Below are 23,064 nucleotides of genomic sequence, written 5' to 3'. Positions count from 1 at the left end.
GCTTAAGCTCAGATCAGTTTTGAAAATCGTGCTGGCAACGCCACGGATTTTAAATCAAAAATATTGTGTTGTAAGGGCTGTACAGGAAAGGTGTGCACAGTGGGGAGCCAGGAAGAGATGGACTTGGAGCTTCAGACCAGGAGAAGGGTGAGATGAGGTGCCCTGGTGTCCTTAAAACTCTGGCAGATGGTTGGACATGACTCATCATCACAAGGAGGTTTCTTAGCGTGAAGTTCAGAGGAGCTGGTGGAAACGGCCTCTTTTTTTGAGTTCATCTCAGTAGAAATTTTAACAAAGCTTTATTAGGCATTTTTGGTTAATTACAGTTGAGTGTTTCCTCTTCTGATTCAAAAGGCTAAAAGGCAAAGACTGAGAAAACTGCTTAGGCCAAGCTCTCCGCTGTCTCTATTTCCAGTCAGAGACGGTGAGACAAGGTGCCCAAACTCCTTCGCTTCTGTGTAGCGACAAAAGTGACAAATGCGGAAAACAAGAAAGGGGAATAGGAACACACAGAGCTGGATTCCAGTCAGGAGATTAAGGAAGCATAAAAGTTACGTTATGTCGGATCTGGTTTCAGCAACATGACCCGAGGAGAGGCCCGTCTGTCTGCCTACACGCAGCGTTAAGCAAGGAGGAGGTTAGCTCACGCCGAAATCAGCCTTCCAAGTTGCAGGGTGTGGGGGGGGAAACATGAAAAGAAACAATTTATGAGCGATGCAGAACAGAACGACCTCTTGGCACAGCACAAAGCGTGTTCAAAGCTGTGCCTGAAACGTTTGGGTGATCTCAGAGCTATGAGGGTGCTGCAGAAATGGGGAGAAGTTGTAAGGGGGTGTTCTCAGCCCCAGGATGCTGACTCTCAGCTGGGTTAGGTCCAGCACCAGGGGCACTGCAGTTGCTTCTTTCCTTTGCCAACCGTGAGCCATCGCACTCATGACAGAGTCTGTCAGGAAGAGGATTATGCAGAAGGCTGGAAAGTTAGGCCAGGCTCAAAAGAAGGCAGGGAAAGTTAATTAATTACAGGCGGTTTTGAGTGGAGGAAAAGGACAGGTAATTTACTTCTAGAAAACCGTGTATCAGTGTACCAGAACAAAGGGACACAAGCCAAGAGAAGCTTAAGAAACTGCAGGAATGTAAGCAGAAAATACACGGACAAAAACCACACACAGCTCTGTCAAGGCCGGCGATATAAATAGCACAGAAAAGAAAAACATGACGCTGAAAATTAATAGCAAGAAACCTCAGTGCTTTAGGATGCTTGTACAGTCTATCACAGCTCGCTTGTTCGAGGGTCAGCTCCGTGGCTTTTCCAGATACGAGACGCAAGGACAGACTATCCTGTGCCGAGGGACAAGTGCGGATGCCTTCCCAGCACATCTGTGCGAGGCTGGAGCGACACACGCGCGAGGTCTGGCAGAAAGCATTCCTGCCTCTCCGGTTGGGACAGGCGGTACCAAGGGGCTCCCAGGGATTATAAAGCACCACTTTCCTGAACAGTCGATACGCGCCGAGACAGGCAAAGACGGGATTGAAGTGCAAAGCCCTGCGCTCTTGAACAAGAGGGAGCACGGCTCCAGAGGAACCCTCCTCTGCTCTGCCGAGGGAGGAACTTCGTGCAGATCAGCACGACCAGAGCGTTTTCTGTACCGGACCAGAGCGTTTTCTGTACCGGACCAGAGTGTTTTCTGTGCATGCGATGTGCGCCCCCCCCCCCATCGGGGCGTTTGGCCAACACAAAAACTTCTGTACGCTATAAATTCAGCTTAGCAAAAGGCCATTTCCCCTCTCTTAAAGAGAAACAAATCCCACTTTCTGTCCTCCGAGCGCTCTCAGACACGAATGGCTTGACTGCCAAAAAAAAGCATCTGTTTCTTCTTCTCCTTCCAGCAATATCGTTTGATCCAAGGCAGGGAAGGGGGGGGAAAAAAAAAAAAAAAAAAAAAATCCCTCTCCTTAGAATCTTCACCTTCTCTGAGATCTGCATTTCAGCTTGTGGTAACGGGACTCCACTTATAGTCAAACTCAGCCGGGTGTAAGCTGAGACTCAGTGCAGCTCATACTAGGGATAACTTTGGCTCAGTATTTTTTTTTTTAGGTCTGTGCTTGCAAACAATGATTAGCCTGTCTCCACTCTGTATTACTTACAGAAGCCCAGATTAGAACGAAGCCTGCAAAGTTTCTGCAACAAGCCAGGGGTGTGAAGCACTACAGCACTGACAGGTAATTAAAACCCCAGCGAGTTCAACAGCACTTCTGCTTCCATTCAGAATTCTTTTTTTTTTTTTTTCCAGGGGACTGCTTCTTAAAAGTGAACATAAATATATCATAAACACACACACAAAAGCTAAATTTGTGCCCCAGCTGGCAGGCAAGACTTCACACCAGTGGAATTTCTTCAAGTGCTTCTAAGTGCAGGTTAACTCTTCACGTTGTGGAAAGACTGTACCTCGCTGTTCGAAAGAAAAGCAGGCTCTACTTTTGAGCAACGAACATTTTCCTCCAGCAGCACGCACGCCTACAACCTTTACCCCTATGCTAGGTAATAATTAGTGGTTTTTATGAGGATCACTTACTAGAGAGCAATGTCCTACGTGCCAGTCCGATACCAATGCATAACAAACACGGTGACAAATCTAAAAACCACGCGCAGCAAAAGTTTCCCTATTAAGCCCAACAAGCAAAAAGAGATTTTAGTCACCAGCTTGAATAATCCCTGCCAGAAATCGCCACCTGACTATCTTATTTTAAGGTTCACGTGCAAGGACCTTGCCGAACCTCAAGCTCTATTCTGAAAACAGCTGTCTGCACTCAAACCGAACAGCCGGGCTCCGGCTTGACACGTCGGTACGGAGATTACAGCCCTCGCCTTTCCCAAATTCAACAGCCTGTTCGTGACCAAGGGGGAAATCTGGCCTCGCACTCCGCTGATAACTTCAGTGGCTCTTGATAGCAACTCGGTACCTGGCACTGATAGGAGTGTTGGCTTACGAGCCATTACTCAAGCCCAGACCCGAGGTTTAACTTCAGATACCCAGCGTGCTGGTTATACTCTACAGAAAAGACACATTTTAAGAATTAGAGGTGATTTACTCTCCTTTAAGAGAGCTGGGTTATGTTATTTCTCTCCCAACATCTGGTTTTTCTTTTGCACAATGAGATTGCCCAAGTTTGGCTGTTTTAAAGCCAGGATTTTAAGAGGCTGGCGACTCCGAATCCGAGCCCTCAAGCCCCAGAGCTGTCTGGAGCCGACTTTATTTTTTAAAAAATTTCCACCTCCTCTCACTGCTAATCCCGGCAATAAAACCCTGCCCAAGGCAGCCGGTCCCTACCTGGCTGCTGAACTTTTGCCTTCTCTCGCAGCAGGAGGCATGCGAGCATCTACTAGGAATGCAATTATTCTTATTTACATAACAACAGATGAGAAAAATAACAATACTTCAAAAAAAAAAAAAAAAAAAAAAGTCCTCAGATCCCCAACCAACCTCCATGATATTTTTTTTTTTTTTCCCCCTAGTTTATGCAGCAAATAAACGCCCTAATTAGGAAAAATCTCGTCAGTGGAAAGAGAGCACACAGCAACAGACAGTTTTTTGATCAAAATCCCGCTGGGAGGAGCGGGGGCAGGTGAGGCGCTGAGCTCGGCTTCGGCTCCCTGGTCCCACTCCTCCAGGGACTATAAACTTGTTTGTGGTGTTGTTTTTTTTTTTTTTAAATAATGTGGGTTTTTTTTTTTTTTTTAAATTCGCCGCCGCGGCCAGCTCTCAGCGGGCAGCGCACCGGCTCGTCGCCTCCCCTCAGGCGTGGAGCGCGGGAAGGCGGGGGGCTCCCAAACCCCCCTCTTTCCCCTCAAACCCCCCCTTTTCCCTCCCCCCCCTAACCCCTCTCCTCCTCACCTCCTGCTCCCTAAAGGACTGGTTCTGCGCGTCGATCACCCGGATAGTCCTTTTGATGGGCAGCAGCCCCCCGAGCTCGTCGTGAGCCACCATGGCCGCCGTCCCCCTCCCGCCCGCCCTCGGCGGCCGCCTCAGCCCGCGCTCATCGCCGCTCTGCGCCCGCCGCCGCGCCGCGCCCCAACCTCACCGGCGGGGGCGGGGTTACCGCCATAACCACGCCCCCCACACCGCAAAACCACGCCCTTCGGCTATTAGCCCCGCCTCCGAGGCAGGGTGCCCCCCGTGGGTGAGGGCGCTCTGAGCCCGTTTCCCGGCCCTTATTTCCTTATAAACTCCCCAAAAATGGGACCTCCGAGAGGCTCTGCTTCAAGGCAGGGCAGCAGGGGCACCCACTGAGAGTCAAGGGCCCTGTTCCATCACACCCCACAAAGGAAGGCGGTTTGAAAAAGCACGGGGCTTTTGCTATTTGTGCTGAAAAGAGACAAAACCAAAAGCGTGTTTTGGTTTTTTGGGGTTTTTCCCCCCCTCTTTTTCCTTGCTGGTACTTTCAGCGCTGGGGTCCACGTCCCACAAGCGTGGCAGTGGAACATGCTCCTCCTGACGGCCGTTGGAGCATAAATCATTTGCCACAGAGAGTTTTTTTTGTTGTTTTCTTTTTTTTTTTTTTTTACCAGCCTCAGCTCTACTTGCTCAAAAAAAAAAATAAAAATAAGAAAGAATTCTTGTCTAGACCTGTGCTTTTAAGTCTGCTCGCAGCTTTAAAGGTTGTGCTGTTCGCCAGGGGCTGGGCTGAGCCTCTCCCCCTCTTCTAACAGGGGAGCCTGTCCCAGCAGGCCCAGCTGGAGATGCAAAGGGTTTGTATTTTTTGTTTGTTTGCTCAAGTCATATTATTCCTGGCACTGCTACAAAACTCCAAAATAAAAGGTCTCTTGTGCTGGTAAAAATAAACCGAGTTTATTTGGCAATAGGAGGGAAGCCGCGTTGCTGCCTACCTATGCTAACCAACCTCCTTCACGGAGGAGAAAAATTTGGGGTGGCCGGGAGTACGGCAGGGTCCCCGCCGAGCTGGGCCCCGGCTGCGGGACAGGCAGAGGGTTGGTAGTGACATTTTTTCCAAGGAATGGGCAGGAGGAAAGTCCTGCTGTCCCCACCCCTGGCTTTTTTTTTTTTTTTTTTAATTAGCTTTGTTTGCTTCTCTCCCGTGGAGAGCTGCTCTGGGCAAATCTGCGTCAGTTTAACCTCTGCTGATGCGAGACCAGGACATTTAGGATTGTCCACCGCAGGAGTCTCAGAAACTTGGGATACAGCGAGTTTTCCTCCCCTTGTTGAAAGAACAGACCGTGACTCTTTCAGATATGGGTAATCCTTTTTTGGGATTAGTGAAGTCAACCGTTTTTAAGACAACAAAAGACCAAAGGGATGATGAGCCCAGGGAGGAGCAGGCAAACCGTCTATTGAGTTTGATCATTTTTTGGGAGACTATCAAACAGGCCCCTTCCTTCTGCAATCCGAGATGAAAAGGTCGTTAAACTTGGTCTAAAGATTTAGGAACGCTTCTCAACCCTGACATTTGAGCGAGACGTAAAGAGGCCGTGCCGAGTGGACTAAAAATAGGGAATGAACAACCCGGACCGGAGAGGGAAGGCGTGAAGCAGCGTCACGCAAGCAAAGGTGGCACTTAAACGCTTCTTGTCAGGACCAGAACGTGATGTCTTGCGTCCTGAAGCACCTCGTGCCATCTGAAGGGTTTTCTGTGACGTAAGTGTTCAATCGTCCTTCTCCTTCCCGAGCCCTCGGGGAAGGGACCTGCTGCCGTGGCACCAGGGAAGCACCGTGATTCACCCAGACGGTGGAGATCCCTGACTTTTTTTGCGTGACACCTTGTGAGGTGAACTAATTCCTGGTGATGCAAGCCCCGGCTGCCGGCTGATGCCGTGTTGGGGAAACGTCAGGCTCTGGCCTGATGCAACAGGGCTCGCTCCTGGCACGGCACGTGCAAAAGGGTTACGTGCCCTGGACATCGGCCCTTCGTTCAAAGCAAGAGGCGAGGCCTTAAAGCAACAAAAAACCCCCTAAAACAAGCGGTTCCCAGACGGGAGATGACTTCTCCACACCTGCTGTATCCGTGTAGATCATCAGGTGCCACTTTGAGGCAAAATCCAGCGGCGCAGACCCGCGCTGACCAACATGCAACGCCATAAATCTGGAGGAGCCTGCAAAGTGATCTTGCAGAGGGGAAATAACCAGTCCCCAGGCCCACGGCGTCCCCTCTGCAGCGCTATAATCAGCGCAGCCTCAGAGCAGCTCGGAGCCTGCACGTTATTTACCTGCCTCTGCTCCACTTAATGACACACGCAAGAGGCAGCGTGAATATGAGCTTTAAGCTAACAAAGCTCGTTGCAGCGCCAACGCCGCTGCAGCGGGTAAACAGTCCTGAACGAGGCTGTGGCACTTGGGAACCCCCTGAGGAAAGGCAGAACAAGTGGAAAAAGCAAGGAGAATCGTTCCTTGTGCAGCAGAAGCAACGAAGGCGGACTTAAGGATTCGTACTCTGTACAACCTGCACCGTAATCCCAGTTTTCCTCCCACTCAGGACACATTCTTCTACCCAACACCACTTCGCTCTGTCTTCCCAGCACCTCCTTACCCTTCTGCCCTGGCCACAACCTCCTTCCTGCTTTCCCCTGCCCCTCCAGCCCACGCCGTGGTGGCTCCGACGCCACAACGCAGCCTGGCCGGTCGCTGGGCTGAGCGATGGAGAACAGACCAGTTCTTCCTGCTCTCCTGCCAGTGGGTGTTCATAGAATTCCTCCCCTGTTCTCAAATGGGGATTTTCACTTCTAGGAGCAAAATACCTTGGTGACTCCTATCCTGCTATCAAATTAGGGAGCCGGGAAGGGTTCCAGTGACAGAGTCACCCAGCCCTCATTGTTTTACTCTTATTTTTAGCTTGGGTTTTCAGTTCCACAGAGAAGGGAGGACTGCTGTTACACAGAGCCGTTTGCCTGAAGTCCTGGGCAGCCTCATACCTGCGACATTCCTTGTTCCTGCAAGTTATTCTGGGGAGGGCTGCTGCTAAATAAAAATGCTCTCCGGGGTATTGACATGCCATTTCGTTATTTCACCCCCAAAGCATCACCAAATAAATTTTAGATTAACAAATGATGAATTCCTAAAGAAAACACGCACCCAAATTCCAGTGTACGGTTCCAGCCTGATGTAAGTTTTCACAGTTAAAAATACTCCGTTGTTGAAGCGACACGTGGCATCTGGCTAGTGCCAGGGGTTGCCAAGCGTGGCATGCAGGAATGCTCCCCCAACAGCTGACTATGTCCTCCAGCACCTGCATCCAGGGTGGCCGGCACTCAGGACCTGATCCTGTCTCGTCTCTTGCAATACTTGAGCAACTCACGTGTGAGAAGGGCAGACACAGTGAATAGAAACCCCTTCACGGGCCTGGAGTGTGATTTTTCAGCCTACTGTCAGTGGAAAAGAGTCAACACAGCACCCTCAACGCCCTCATCGTTCAGGTTACACAGCCCTGACCATCAGCCAGGACACTTTAGGGTGGCTTTATTCTAGACCTAACCCTGCAAGAAGGATGTTTGCTGCCGCTGACAAGAGCCAACGCCAAAAGATCTCAGTTCTGCCACTAGCTGGAGAGGTGAAGACTCGAGCTGGTGCATTAAAAGAGCCTGGAGGCAGGGGGGTATTCCTCAGTGGGCAGTTTTCCCAGTTTTCACAGATCCTGGATGCCTCTCATGTGCCTGACATCTGGATTCGATTTCTTCAAAGAAAGAACCTGCGACATTTTAATCCCTTTGGCGGCTTGAAGTCTCGGGGAAAACGAAAGCATCCGTTACGTTCATAGCATATTCATTTTCATTGTTGTGCGTGTATGTTTTGAAATCCTATTTACTAGGAACCGAAATCCACCTAAAAACTCACTTCACAGCTATTCTGAATGTGCTATATATAGTGTAACATGCAGAACGCTCGAGGACTGGAATAAATAAGATCTCCACAGGCGATCATCTTCTCCCGTACGTGTTCCTGCACCCAGGGCAGTCAGACCCCCTCTACCGTACACAACGTGGCTTACTGTCAGTGAGCTGTGTTTGACATTCCACTCCCTGATATTTATATCCAGAGCCAAATTCAGAGCAGTATTCTGGAAAATAAGCAGAAGTAGGCTATGACCCATCAAGAGACTATTGGGTCATCTGAAAAGTTTACGAGCCGGTCTGGAATGTAGCATTTATTTTGGATGGTGGGAGGTCACTATAATTAGCTGTCCTTCAACTCCATTGTACAGTTAGAAATAAAATAAAAACAAACACCCAAACAAACACCCCAAACCCCAACAAACCCAGCCCACAGTGCAGACGCGTTTTTGCTGAAATACAACCCGCCACATTCTGCAGACCTCTGTAGAAAACGAGGGACCTCAACCATCTCCGAAATGAACGTTTGTGCGCTCAGGCCAGAAAAGCAATTTCCATCTTATGAATACGAATGCCACACCAGAAAACCACGGGCCATTGGATCTCGTGATATGACTAAACAGAACATCTGCTCTAACAACAGAGTAATGGAGCGAGGAGCTACAGTTGACTTCAGCTCCCAACCTGCTCACGTGCCAAATGTTGTTTTTCAGAGCTGCACGGTGCAGCCAACGCCAGAGATGTTCGTTTTGATCAAAGTCTAGTTCCAAACACGAATTTGTAACTTATGCATGGGCACGTTCTTGCATGAATCAGACACGCCAATAAAATTCCCATAAAAGTCCTCTAGAGCAGTTGCATCTTTGAGGGGGGGAAGGGAGGAGGGAAGGACTGGTTTTGTTGTTTCTTTAAAGCTTGTGGGTATATATTCTGAAGGAAGGAGTTACTGCTGCAGTTTCTTGCATTATTTAGGGATGATCTTTAAGCTGTGTTATCCCTGCCTGAAGCCAAGCTGCTTGTGAGGACTTTGACTGGAAAGACACTTGCTGATGGCTTCAAGTGATCTGGACCAGCAAGAATGCAGATACACAAGCATTCTCTCTCCCCCTCCTCTTTTTTTCCAAGTAATTTTTTTACATTAAAAAAAAACCAAACAACAAATCAGTGTTTATCTCCCTTCCTTGGAGAGATTGTCGCCATTGGCTTTATTGTCACAGTCTCCCTCTCCTGCCAAAACCAGTCCAACTCCAGGGCTTGTTTGGGCTGAACTCCTTTCAGGCTGAGTAATATTCACAGAATTGGTCCCAAAAAAGTGAGTAAAGCTTCAAGAGGACACAGCACGGAGGTTCGTAAAAAGGGTCCTCACTAAGACTTCACTTCCTTTCCGAAATCCCTGTTGCTAAAGCCTTACAAGGGCATCCCATAACCGACAGAAAAAACCATCCAGACAAGACGTGATTCTTACATATTACTCAGCCTGGCTTCATTTTGCCTCTGGTAAAATACACCACCACATCCGTCTATTCCCTGTCATCTACTGAAAAGTATTTATCTAGTTGCTAACAAACACCAAGATATGCACACCTTCAGAAAACACAGTACTGCTTCCTCCCATGAATCATTCAACACCTTACGTAACCGTGGGGGGAACACAGAACCGTTTCATATGTGATCACTTCAGAAAAAGTTGGTCACAAACCTGCCCGGAAAGCAAAAATAACTCTCAGTTTTAAAGCACAAAGATCTGCTTAATAAATTCCTGTCCTCAATTTCTTGTTTCTGTCCCTGCACTACAAGTCACTCTCCCCCTTCTGTCTTACTCGGGCAATTATCAACATCTCCAGACATGATCTGGGGAGAAAATACCTTCTTTCTCCCAAAAGGAGGGTGTTTTGGCCCAAGAAAAGGGGTGGCTCCGTGCTGGAGGACGTGGATGCTGTAACTGTGGTCTCAGGTTGTAACTTCCCACTCATATTTTGGTAATGTTTGGAGGGTTTTAAGCTTCTAATTTGACATACAGCCTAACAGACCTGGTTTGTTTTTGAGTAGGACTCTGGGCAGCAAGGAGGAGGTTAACAAGCCAAAATAAATGAGAATAGCCGGGGCACTGCAGTCCCTCTGGGCTGGGTGATCTCCCCTGCCGTTTTGCATACTGTCTTCCTGGAATGTGGAATGATGATCTGGAATATATGAGGTTTAAACATCATTAAAGGACCGCTCAAGCTTTTCAGAAAGACAGGTACACATCCAAATTAAATAATCCCTTCCCCCACCTTTAATTTTAAAACCCTACATGGGGTAGGGTGCCATGTCTGGGACACGAGGGTGCAGCTCCTTTCTCCAAAGCAGCCCTTCATGGGATCACTATCCATACGGCAGTTTTGTCAGCACAGTTATGCCTGCTAGGAGTGTGAACGCAGCACGCTGGCAAAACTCCTCCGTTATAACAAGTACGGTGACAAAACAACAGCTTGTCAGCTGAGCTGTATTTGCTGGGGGGTGATGGTGGAGCTGAAATAACAGTTATGCTGTGGAGTTACGGAGACAAACGCTGAAAAATCAGTTCCCATCTGCAAGACGGGGATAAGCAATATACGGTCTGACCGTAGCGTTCTGAAATCATCTTGATCTTCGCTTGTGCCCTTATTTCATCAATGAAACAGACATATCCGTGCGTCTGATGGAGCCAGATTTTTGGGTATTGGTTCGCCCTCGTCAAATCCAGCCAGAGCAAAGTATAATCTGTGCTACAGCGTAACTGCTCAGAAGTCTTGGTGATGCGTTTTGGAAAATCTGGCTATAAATGGTGGACGGTGGCGCTTCTGAAACTTTTAATACGCTTGAGAGTTGGTATCAAAAAGCCTGAAAATTACAACCCAATCAGTACCGTTAATGTAGTTTGACGAGAATACTGGAGCGCACGTGGTGGGTGTGCCTCAAACTCCCAAATGTCTGGGGAGAGCCTGACCCTTTCCAAAAGAACAAGTTAAAAAGTCGGGTTAAACAAAAGCTGCAGTCTGAACTTTGACTGTATTAACCTAGGGATTTCCCTTTTTCCTTGGAAGGCTTCTGTTAAAACTCTTAAAAGGCGAGTACACAAATTACTGTTGATATTTTAGTTTCACCTTGAAGTGACTGCTTTGTGGGAGAAACCCTAATTCATGCAATTGTGTCCAACACATAAAAAGGTAGTCCAATTAAACAGGAAAAAAAAGAAGAAGATAAAAGAAAAAGAAAATCCTCTTCCCCGAGGGCAGATTTCCTAGCCCTAACACTCCCATCTGCATCAGAAAACCAGAAAGAACCTCAGAAACCAAACAAGCCCAACACACACTCAGTTCACAGGCATCAGCAGGGCTGTGTCACAGCCCTCTGCAGATAATCGGTTTTGCTCTCTTCCCTCCCCTACTGGGAAATCACAGGGGTGGTCTTATCTGGAACAGGAGATCTGGAGAGGTCAAAGCCCGGAGCTGGCTTGTTGGACAGGACAATCGGTGGTGGAAAGCATCCAGCAGCAGCCAGGTTAAGTGAGGCTAATCAATAACGCATAAATGCAAAGTAAGTGACAACAACAGAGGATGCACTGGTCATTAGGTCAAACAGGAAATTCCCCACTAACAAATTACTTTGAGTCCCAGCCTAATAAACTGTAAAACCCACAAACCATTAGTTAACTCTCAATTCTATAGCTACCTTCCTAGAAACCCACCCCCCCCCCCACCCCCGCCGCTTCTCTTCCTTCTCCTCTTCAGAGAAGTGTCTGACAGTGAAATCTTCAGGGCAGATGGACAGCGGGGAAGCAGTTTCTCTTTCGGAAACCCAAGTTTGGACAGTCCTTGGAAAAAGATGCAACTCTGCACCTCCCCACCTTCAGTTTTGTAAGTCAATGTAATCCACAGCTTTAAGAGCAATTTACCACCCAGCCAGTCCAGCTTGTTTGCAATACAATGAAGCGCACTAGCTAAAGTCAAACAAAAGGAACATTTGAAGGGGCTTTGCACGGTTTTGCTTCCTGGCACTTGAAAATGCTTATGTTTCTGCTAAGTACAGGTTACGCACGTTTATTTCACACACCATTAAAACCGTGGCAGATTTAGGATTCAAACGTTTAAAACAGGAGATCGCAAACAGTGTCATGGATATTGCCAGCAGGGCTCAGCCCACCCCAGAGGTGTATGCAAGAGCAAACACAGCTGTACACGTCTCTAAACTGTTGATGGTGAAATGCAAACACAGAAAGCACAGCCTTCCCCGGTAGGAGCCACTGCAGCTGACAAAGTAGACGATTGCACAGAATTGTAGAGCAGTGTGTTTTGATTACCTTGAAGTCAAGGCTGCAAAGACTGACTACATCATCATCTTTCTCTCGGCGCTTCCTCTTCTGTAAGAAATGAAACAGAGTTACAGCTGTACACTCAATTTGCGTGCAGAAAGGCGGCTCTGGTTTTTCATAAAGCAGGGCAGAGGCATTTTCTTTCTTTACGCCTCCAACTAACTGCAACAACTCAAAAAAACTAAGGGTTGAAAACAAACACAAAGCATGTTTATGCTGTTTGATGAGGTTTGTCACCTGATCGATACTTAGTATATGCCTATAAGCTTGTTTCTCTGCACTCCCATAATTGTGGTGGTGAGTAAAAGTCTGAAGTAGGAAATCCCAGTAGCAGGACAGGACGCAGCGGTTACCGCTGTGAAATGATTTGAGATGCGTTTAGTTAAACGAAACGTTTCTTGTGGTTTTTGAGGTCAACAATCCAGTAATAAAGTTGGGCTGTTTGAAAGAGTTTGGTACTAAGAGGGTCAGACTTGGTGAGCATGAGGATCTGAGGTCTCTAGGGGACACCAGAAGATACCCCCCCCCGCCCTTAACTCGTACAATGTTTGCTCACCAGCACGGCTGGGCTGGGGCAGGGGTTTGTGGGTGAGATTTCACCCTGGGGGCAGTGCTGGCAATAAAGCAGTTTTGCACTAGGTTGGTTGTTCCTGCTCCTCAGCCACCCTCTAACACCCAAATATAGTGAATTTGGGGGATTCTGACCATGTAGCCAGGATTTGGTTTAGTGCAGTTCCCTAAACAGCTGAACGCACGTATGTGAGGGCATTTCGATCCCCTCTAATTCGTGACTTTGGGCATGGCCAGTGGACAGCTGTGGCTGAAGCACCCCTGCCAGGAACACCACGGGCTAAAAGAATAAACATTTTTGTGGAAGAAAGAGGAAGCTTTTGGCCACGGAGGTCTCAGCTGTTTTCCTTTCCACAGAAGAGCAGCACAAGCCAGCGGACCAGTGATCAAAAGGCATCTGCACTGAGCTTCCTGATATCTCCTGCTCTTTCTGTACTATCTGGGCTTCTACCTTTTTTTTCCATTATCCACACATAGTGGAAAAACCAATCGTGGACTCATCCTGTATGACTGTACCAGCCTGCAGATCACCTGGTCTGGAAAAAAAAACACAGGTCACGAGCAGAAATGATTTGGTCACCCATGAAACAAGTAGTTGATTTTCATCCTGTGTTTGACCCTCGTCCTTCAACATTTCAGAATGAGTCAAGTTCATTCTCTTCCGCTTCGTTAAGTACAAAAGAAAAAGAAAATAAACTATTTTCTAGTTTTATATTGGTCTGTGTTGTTTATCAGTTTAACAGACTAGACATTGAACTAGGTGAAATGAAGAAAACTCCCTCTCTGCAGCTGCAGAGGGAACTACTGCCACAGGTCCACTCTGAGGTTCAGCAAATTTCAGTTTTATGCTCTACCAGTCCAGCAGCTTGACCTTCTGTCAGGAGGAAATACGTTAATTCCCATTTTCTTAGAATTTAATAATACATTCAAATAACTTAAAAGTTGCAGCTTTAATAGAGGGTTGTCATCACTGTAAGTGCATTTAAAATGCTTGAATACAGGTATTCATTCAAATTATTCTTAAATGCTGACCAGCCCAGTTTCCATGGTTCCTTTGAAAATCTGATGCTGCTCAGGGGATATCCAGCTTCCCCGGAGGGTTCTCAGAAACCTGTTCTCTCGTTTGCTAGTCCTTTCATACGATGTGTTTTTGGGCTCCAATGCACCTTCTCACCTGCCCACACCATGCTGACTCTACCATTTAACTCTTAAATTCACACACGTAATGGTGAGATTCTTACATTTTTCTTACGTTTTGGATTTTGGTGTTGTGGGGGTTTTTTTCCTCAGCTATTCAAACCAGCTACAGAAGTGGATTCAAGTACAAAGTTCTCCAACAATTTCATTTTTCCTCTGTTTGCAAAGACAAGATGCTGACTCTGTCACGTGAGTGAGAACCTCCGCTAATAGACTTGCTAAGGACAGAGGAAAAAATTCTCACATTAGACACTACGTCTTACCGTATTTATAGCATTGACACTGAATTAATGTCCCAGCACACTCCATACTTTCTGAGCAGACCTTTGGCAGGCTTGAGAACACATGCAAATGCAGACATTTGGTTTTTTAGGTTTAGTAAAATATTCAGGGTTGGTTATTTATCAAACCCTGCCATAAAAGACGGCTATAACCACACCTTTTTGGTCTGCAGATTATTTTTCCCATATGTAAGTCGAGGATATTAGCATCTATTTAACAGAAGAAAACTTGCAATAAAGACAAAGACACCACGCCTTTTTGGTCTGAATATTATTCGTTCCTTATGTAGGCAAGTATACTAACGTCTTTAACATACAGCTCCAGACCAAAGCCCAGACACGAAAGGAAAGCCAAAGTTTTGTTTTTAAACTGGCTAGACTTATGCAATAAGTATTACATTGGCTGGACCCCATTTCCTTTGCCCAATATAGTTTCCTACAAAAACTTAGACATTGCACTACAGAGCCAGCTGTATCATTCCTGTGTGGTGCCAGAACAGCAACAGATTCCAAGAAAACGGCCTCTTCAGACTGCTCAAATCTGGGCGTTGAAAGCCACATGATAGAAAAGCAACCGCTACGGTACTGTTTCCTCACATTTTTGAGACGGTCACGATCGCAGATCTGATACATTAACCTTCTCACGAAACTCAAGTCATGTGGAAAAAGTTACTTCTACGAAAGTTATTAAACTGTAAAAACCGTGAGACCCGATTTAGGCTCTCAAAGAGGTATTGTAAAGGAGAAGCAGAAAAAAATGCTAATCAGGAGGGGAAATCTAAATATTTTGTGGCTTTATTTTAGAAAGACCCAAACAATGACACGAGCATGAATGTTAATTACATTTCAAGGATTCCGATTAAAGCTCCAGAACGCTTTTTAAGAAAGTACTGGTTTTCAATTTGAAAACAATTCTAGTCATCTAGCTTTCCTCTCTCCTGCTAAGGGCTTTTGCCTAAAACCAGGATATTTTGTTCTTTAGGGATCAGTCTGGGTTTTGCCGCTTATTGCCCACCTGAAGTCATAAAACATCAATAAGGCTTCAGGTGAGGAATGTGCATGGGGACCGTTAAGTCAACAAAGATCAAGTGCCTGTTTCTCCTACATGAATCTTCCTTAATGAAAAGCAAGAAAGGAAAACAGGCCATGACTAACCTTGCTTCCAGTCAGAAGCCATCCAGAGGATGATTTAAAACAAACTGCGTTAGTTTTTTTTCTTAGGACTATGCAGAACACGCAGTATTCCTTCTCTTTAAACCCATCCCACCTCTGCAGGCACGAAAAAACACTTGACTTCGTTACCCACTTCCCCTGAGGCTCAGGCCAGGTACATTTTTACAGACTTTTGGCCAAACAGCTGCACAAACTGTGGCATGAAGAGATGCTCTTTGTGACTGGCACACGAGTATTTGGTGGTCATGGGGAAAAAAACCCCCCACCCTTCTGTGACACTTAGGTGCAGCACATGAGCCGTGACACCAAGAAAAGCAGAGTTCTTGCTTGCCTCCAGGCTGCTGCCAAAACACAGCGCTCTGGTCAATCAATCTATGTCAGCACGAGGACATTGGCAAAGCCTCTCAGCGGAAACCTGGTCCCTGGCCACGCAGCCAGGGTACATCTGCTGGGCAGCTGCTCTGCACAGCCAGGCGCTCTCCTCCTTTATTCTTTCTCTCTTGTATTGGTTTCTCTTCCAGTGTCAGGTGTATGAGTCTAAGACTAACCTCTAGCTAGTCAGAGGAAAGCTTGGATCTCCAGGAGAGGACTGGAGTTCAGGGGTACCCACCACCTTTGGCTGCAAACGGAGCTGCTTGGGCTTGAAGGGACAAATGGCAGCGGACCAGGCTGGTGAGGGGTGTGACGAAGGAATGCAGCTAAGCAGTTAAGTCCTTCAAAACCAGTTCCTTTGGTTTTTGCAGTCTGTCATGACATGCAATATGTTCCAACCGTATTTGAGTTGAGCTGAATATGAGTATAGCCAAATAAAAGACCAGGAATAACTTGAAACTCAATCAAAATGCTTTTAATTTGTGATGCTAGAGCCCAATGTTTTCAAATTTGAAAGAATATAATTTCTAGGATTTTTAATATTCAATTGTATACGTTTAATATAGCTGTAGTCACCAGATGAAAGTGTCTAAAATTAAGCAAAAAAAAATCTACACTAGATTATGGGGTTTTTTAATCCACTCTGACACTGGGCTGGTGTTTGGGCAGCCTCAAAATTGCACAGGGCTGTCCTTCAAGGCACGGCCAGCAAAGCATACACACAAGAAGCTCCAGCTGATTTTAGATGGGATTTAGTCCTGTCCTTCTCCCCACCTCCAGACAGGTTCTCACGCCCTTCCTCGTGCCGACACAAGCGTTCAGACAACTTGTGCAATCAGCTGGATCGGCTCAGCCAAAACTCTTTTGTTTTCTTTTTGGTAAGGCAAGTTTTTCAGCCAGATCAGTTTGCTGGCTGGGGATAGGATCACCATTTCCAGGGGCAACGGGGGGCAAACCAGCTTCAGCAGCTCATGAAAAGAAGCTTTCAGATAAGACAAGAGCTGTACACGCCCCACCAGGCATGGAGCACCTACTTCGGCCGACTAACCGCCTCGCAGCCCTCGGCGCACGCAGCGGGACAGACTTCATGCAGCAACAACCCAGAACACAACCCCAGCGTAGGGCGTCTGAGCCCCTCTCCAGAGCGGTCCATCCTCCTCCAGCAGCTCTAGAGGCTGGATGTGCACCCCTTCCCTAGTAAGGGACACACGTTAAAAGATGGAGAGCAGGGAGTACGAGCCATGCACTTGCTCTAGGTAGTTTCTCTATTCCAAATAAAACACAGATTTTTGCATTTAAGGGCAAGGGGGGAATGTTTACTTCCACACTACGTTTTACATCTCTCCTAGTGCATTGCCAGCTTAGTTAGCAGGACTGCTGAAACACACCAGAAAGTAACAAGTTTATAAAGCAACCACGGTGTCCAGGATATCCTGCCTTCTCTTAATCCTGCGTGCAAAAGGCACCCTCCAGCTAAAGCTCACTGGCTCCAAAAGTGTCTAGCCAGGTAGAGAGGAATGTGTTGGTTTCCTTTCTCCTCCAGGCAGAGGGACCTTCACCTCTGTATTCCTGCTTTTGTTTGCATGCTTTCGCAACAGGCACCCACCAGTTGTTTTACTCACCAGGGTGAAGTCCCAGTGTGGTCCTGGTGTCAGGAACGTGAAAGAGCTGCCTCGTCTGAGAGGGTACCTGTGAGCAGAGAAAAGGAATAAGGGAAATAGCTTACAGGTTGCTGTAGCAATTGATAAATCACATCTGTTTTGCACAGCTTTGATGGTGTCACGCAGCTTTAGCACAAAAGTTGCAAAGACAATGATGCAGCACAGTCTTTGGGAAGGAGAGACCAAAAGGATCACCAGTATTCCCCACCGCGATTGCAGGTGTTAGATTAAAAATCCCAGTTTACTCCAATAAATGGCTCTGTGCAACGGAGGCAGGCAAAAACCTCCCACTGGGCACTGCAGGCTGGTCTGGAGGAAAATCTGGTTTTGACCACAAACTTGCCAATCTGACCAAGAGGAAGGATAAAAGCAACAATAATCATAATCAAAACCAACAACATTGTGGCTTCATTTCCCAAGGTTAATGAAGCTGAAATGAAAGGAGGCAACAAACTGCACCTTTGACAATGCAGCCTTGTAGTTTCCCATAAAATTGCAACCAGGAATTGAGTTGTGGTCTTTCATTAAGTCATTCTCGATCCAAGAAAGTTAAACCACCAGAAAGCACTACACACAATAGACCGTTTGTATAATCCTTGCTCTTTGAACAATGGTAAACGAATTGCTTTATGCAAGTCATTTATTGTACTCGCCCTGAGTTAAGCAAACAAGTTACGTTCCAACTTTCACTGTCTGGTGGACTTAAGGTATGTTTCCAGAAACAATTTTTTAAAGCTTATTCTGGCCATAGTATGGAGAAACATTTTGTCTGCCATTGGGTTTCTGCATGTAGAATTTTAGTCCCAAATGGGCCATGCACTTTTTTTTTTCCAAAGGCAGCCAGCTGCATCACCTCATGGGGAGAAGATTTCCCCCTTGCTGTCTCAAACTCAGACAGAAAAAGCATCTCCTCGCCAGCTGCACCTTTCCTCTTTGTACTGAGATGCCACAGGATTATGAAAAACCTGGAAATAATATAGGAATGCAAATCCTTCCGACTTTCAGGGGACTTGCACTCCAGCATTGTTCAGGCATTACTGAAAATTCATCTCGCAGAGTATTAGTAGCATTTAACGTCAGCAGCTCTCCGTATCGGAAGAGCAAAAGCATTTGTCTGTAAAAGGTTTGTGCAGGGTGGGGTGTTCCGAATTGGTATTTGGAAAACACAAGTCAACCACCCAGAAAATGCTTTTGCACTTCTACCAGCCACTGTGGAGCAACGAGACAAATATTTTATGAAGTACATCTTGTTGGAAGCACGATGTGAAGGAATACAAGATGGTTTTGGTGACGAGGCAAACATTTTATGCAGCAGATGTAGACCACACGGGTGAGCTTGTTAGCACCGCTCCTCCAGAAATACATTTCTATGCCGACCCTTTGCTTAGCATGTGTCTGTTCACAATCACGACACCGAATTTTACTTCAAACTCAAATCTGGGCAGAACTCTAACCAACTGCTGAGTGCCTGAGCCAGTTCTGTGCTCCTCACTCTAGGAAGGAGCAGTGTCCAGGCAGAGGATTTGTTCCTTGGGACGACCCAAGGACATGACCCAAAACTGTCTTCTGGTACCAAAAAGACAAGACCACTACATGCGAGAAGGGCCTATTCCCTTCATTCCCCACTCCTGGTGAAGGAAGGTGTCTGATACACATAAAAAGCTGAAGCAGCCTTAGCAGAAAATGATATACTTTGATCTGGACAGGGAGTGAGAGCTGTTTGGCCACCTCAGTAGGTCCCATGGAACAGGAGCAACACTTCCCTGCAGATGCCGGTGTGGCTAAAGTCCCCTCAAGACCTGTTTGGGGAGCATTTCACCTGCTAGCTGCCACATGAGCAGCGAAAATGCTAAGCAAACAGCATCTGCAGTGGAAAACCAGGAAAAGGAACACAGTCATGGGCTTCACAGCGGTTGGAATAGTAAATATGCCATCTGTGTTATGTATATACAGACTTAGAGATCTAAATATGTAGATACCTAAAATAAATATCTAAAATTTATAAAATATATATAAAAATAAGCTTGTTCAACGCATGAATTATGACTTATGTAAAATCAGAGGAAGCTATTCCTCAGACCACATGACCTGCAGGTACCTTAGGATCAGCCAAAACCTTTTAATTCAATTGCTCTGTCTGTGACACTGTTCCAGAAAGGAAAATGGCATTTCCAAGAACTGCATACCAGTACACTGATTGCTAGATGGAGAAGAAACTTCTGGAAAGGAACATTCTTTGGTATTTAGAAGAGTACATACTGCTCGGGAAGAAAATCTGGGAGTGAGCATCAGATTTCTTTGAAATTTAAAATAGAGCCACTTTTTCTCATGAGAAAAAAAATCCTCGCTGTTTAATCCCAACATCGAACCTGCTAGGCTGCCCAGACCAAAATTTATGAGTTTGATTAAACCTTCCTTGACTACAGATAGAAAAGCAAAGAGATAATTAATGGTCTGCAAACTGTGCTATGCACAGCTATAAAGAGCTACCAGAATGGAACTGAGCCCCAGTCTCTAAGGCAGGCATGAGCTTTCGTGCTGGGAAGCAGGAGCACAATTTCATTCCATGAATCTTGATCTCCAACACCACAGGCAGCCAAATTGTGGCCTGGAAGGGACAAGAGGCTTGCAAATTGTTCAGAGTAACTCCCAGTCATCCTAGTGTGGATATGGGCTGCTTGTAGCTGCCCCAGCTGCGTCGTCTAGGGTCCTGGGTGCACCCCGAGTTGTGTCCCTCTGCCCATGGGGAGCAATGGGACCACAAGTAAGAAGCTGCCATTGAGAACAAGCACGAGTTTGGCCCATTTCTACTAATACAAGCAGCTTCCAACCAAATGGAGATTTTTAAGGGGTATAATAAAGTAAGTTTGGCTACAGCAGCCTTTCAAAACCCTCAAATATAAAGGTATTGTACAGCTATCATCACGTCCTCTTACACCCAGAGGTGTACGCTGTAGGTTTCCATTTGCTGCCTGACGTGTTTCATTCCTATTATACAGGCATTATAATAAGGTTTAACCCAAAGTAGTGTTTTATTTTGTCACGCACCCTGTAAGGCAGTGTACCCCCTGGGACTGCCTGTGCAGTATCTCACTTTCCCCTCTGCTCTAGGTGAGCTGGGACTCAGAGCTAAATGCGTGAGACGCCTCCCACTCTGGCCTCCCCAGCGTCCTTGAAAAAGGCTTCTCTTGGTGTCTCCTGGGGACATGCCTGATGGCATCTTCCAAAAGACAACCTGCAGAGATGATCACGTAGGTATTAACCTCTCTGCTTCTCAACATCAAGGCTACATAGCCATTATTCTTTCATGAAGAGGTGAAACGATGATGTACAAGAGGCATTAACTTGGAAAACATCTCAGCATTTTAAAACAAGTTGTAGGGGCAGGGAGTACAATAGGATTAACGTTCAAAAATCCACAGGCAGCTTTGTTTCCAGTTGTCCACAAGAAATTTCTCCCTCTCAGACTCCATCACCTAAACTTTCTCCCTTGGTCACTCAGTTGTAGGGAGAAATGCAGCTCATCCCTCCCACAAAAGGCATGTAATGTAGAAACATCTGCCTCAGTTAAAATGTTCCCTTCGGTCCTCCAAACACCCAACACTTCTGTTGCGACAACAGACCAGGTTATAGACCAGCTGCTCTTTCCTCCTCTTCATAGCCTAGTAAGAGGACTCAATCAAGAGAAGGCGGCAAAGCAGAAATCAAAACTGCTCCTTCTCACATGCCACCAACACCAACCGTGTGCTGGAAGTAGAAATTCTCTTATTTGTTCTAGATCTTGGTATCACAGATATTTCCTGTCCACGTTTTGTTAATAGGAACGAGCCTTCTGTGGTATAAAGAGATCTTACGGATCCTCTTTCCTTTTCAAGTCTTTGGCCAAGTATGTGGAGCTGAGATCTGCCAGGAACCATCAAACGGACGGACATTGAGGGAACCAGGCTCCTGTGCCAAGTGAAAAACAGACCTTTAGGACAGCGGCCTGTCATCTCAAAGCTTCATCCCCATGTCCCCTCTCCAGTCACTGTTTGCTAACGGAGCCTTGACGAGGAACCATTTAAGCAAAGATCATGGGGATGACCTCCTGCAGAACGGCTTGATTTTTTTTTTGCTCTGCCTGGAGCTGTGGGAGAGCCTGCAGAGCTCTTCAAAACGACACAGCCAAATTTCTTCACCTGCCTGACTACCCCGGGTATTACGTGCAAGTGGCTGACTCATGATTGCAGCGCTCAGACAGGCATCCCTTGCAAGGTCTGTCAGGAAGCTGAAGACAGCGCTGGTGAATTAAAGGTCAGCGATGACCCCAAGAGCAATCCTGGAAGTTTTACCTAAGGCATCTCACAAGACAACATGAGAAAAAGCAGAGCTGCATGACGGAGCACTGCACTGTTGGTCACTGCTCAAAACACCCCGTGATTAATTGAAACAAGAGCAGAGCGGCCTGGGTGTAATGTTTTAGTACCTCAAGATGGCAGAATAAAGTATTGTGCCAGCAGTTGGGACGTAGTTAATTGCTGTGTTTACCACCAAGAGCCCAGCCCAATTGTAGGGACAACCATAGACAGTCCTGCTGTGTCACCCAAATGACAAGACTAAAGTTGCGTTCAGTCACTTCCTTGAAAAAGATTCTTCTGGATAGACTGTCTCCAGCATAATTTCCGTGTTTAAGACAGGATGAGCAGATACAGACTCTTTCCTTATCTTACCAGGCTCAGGACAAGCAGAAAGTGTTAATTATAGCTGGCTGATTCATGTCACTTTGAAACCTATTTCAAAGTGATTAAGAACTTCAGGGTTACGAAGACGATTACGTGAACACACAAAAATAATTTTTGAGCTGTAAAATGTTGCGGCAACACGCTGGCAAAGCACATCTCTCCAAACTAAAAGCAGGGGAAGGGCAATCTTGTTGAGACCGTACAGAAAGAACAAACACTTCTGTTTTGGTACCCTCTGTTTGCTTCAAGAAATGAATGTTCCAGGCTGCTTACCAGCAAATGATGATACTGCCACTCTTGCCAAGAATAAATCTTTCCAGAGCCTGTTAAAATAGAGATTGCCATGCTGATGGTCCACAGGAAGATTAGCTATGAAGTATTTTTAACCTTAAAAGAGCGTGTGCCGTTTGTATTTTCAAGTTGGCCTGCAAACAGGTTTAGAAGCCTAGCTACCAGCATCGAGAGAGGCCGGGGAAGTCCTGAACACAAAACCTGTTCGGCCACATAGCAGGGGAGGAGACGGGGCCCCAATAATCTTAATAGAGGAAGTTTGGGCAATTTAGGAGATAACCTATCGATAAAGGCAAGTGGGCAGGCTCAATTGTTTCGCATTGAAGCCAGACGAAGGAAACGGTCATTGTTCACCGCCTTCCTTGGATAAACATCAGGATCCTCTCACCAGCACAGGACCGTAGGGACGTAGCAAAGGCAGTGAGCACTTGGCCAAATTTGTCCTTGTAATTTAATCTCAAGGTTGACGCTTCCCTTCAGAGCTGGACACGTTTTGAAGTTCAGAAGGGAAAGGTAAACAGCGGTGAAAAGCCACACCTCATCTTAAATCAATTTATCAAAAAGCAAATGTTTCTGTCAAATATTGAGTTGCTTCTGAAGCATCATCTTTTTATTGCTTGTCTTCACC

The 23,064-nt window shown here is 46.4% G+C and overlaps 1 protein-coding gene across 2 annotated transcripts in view; it reads right to left on the bottom strand.

Moving 5' to 3' along the window:
* The window catches only part of NET1 (neuroepithelial cell transforming 1), a 53,754-nt gene that overhangs the window by 6,262 nt on the left and 24,428 nt on the right, over positions 1–23,064 (bottom strand). Inside the window, exons 2-3 of one of the 2 annotated variants that reach the window (XM_086481038.1) lie at positions 17,386–17,452; positions 12,159–12,218 (exon numbers count right to left, since the gene is read on the bottom strand). In XM_086481038.1, the coding sequence (XP_086337164.1) occupies positions 12,159–12,218; positions 17,386–17,452 (127 nt within the window). Of the gene's footprint in view, positions 1–3,893; positions 3,987–12,158; positions 12,219–17,385; positions 17,453–23,064 lie in introns of those variants that run through there. The other variant, XM_086481046.1, reaches the window with a different exon arrangement.

This window comes from Leptosomus discolor, chromosome 1 (assembly GCF_034619465.1).
Source record: "Leptosomus discolor isolate bLepDis1 chromosome 1, bLepDis1.hap2, whole genome shotgun sequence".
Lineage (NCBI taxonomy): Eukaryota > Metazoa > Chordata > Aves > Leptosomiformes > Leptosomidae > Leptosomus > Leptosomus discolor.
The sequence above is the reverse complement of the archived record's forward strand: the minus strand, read 5'-3'. Positions and strand labels throughout refer to the sequence as shown.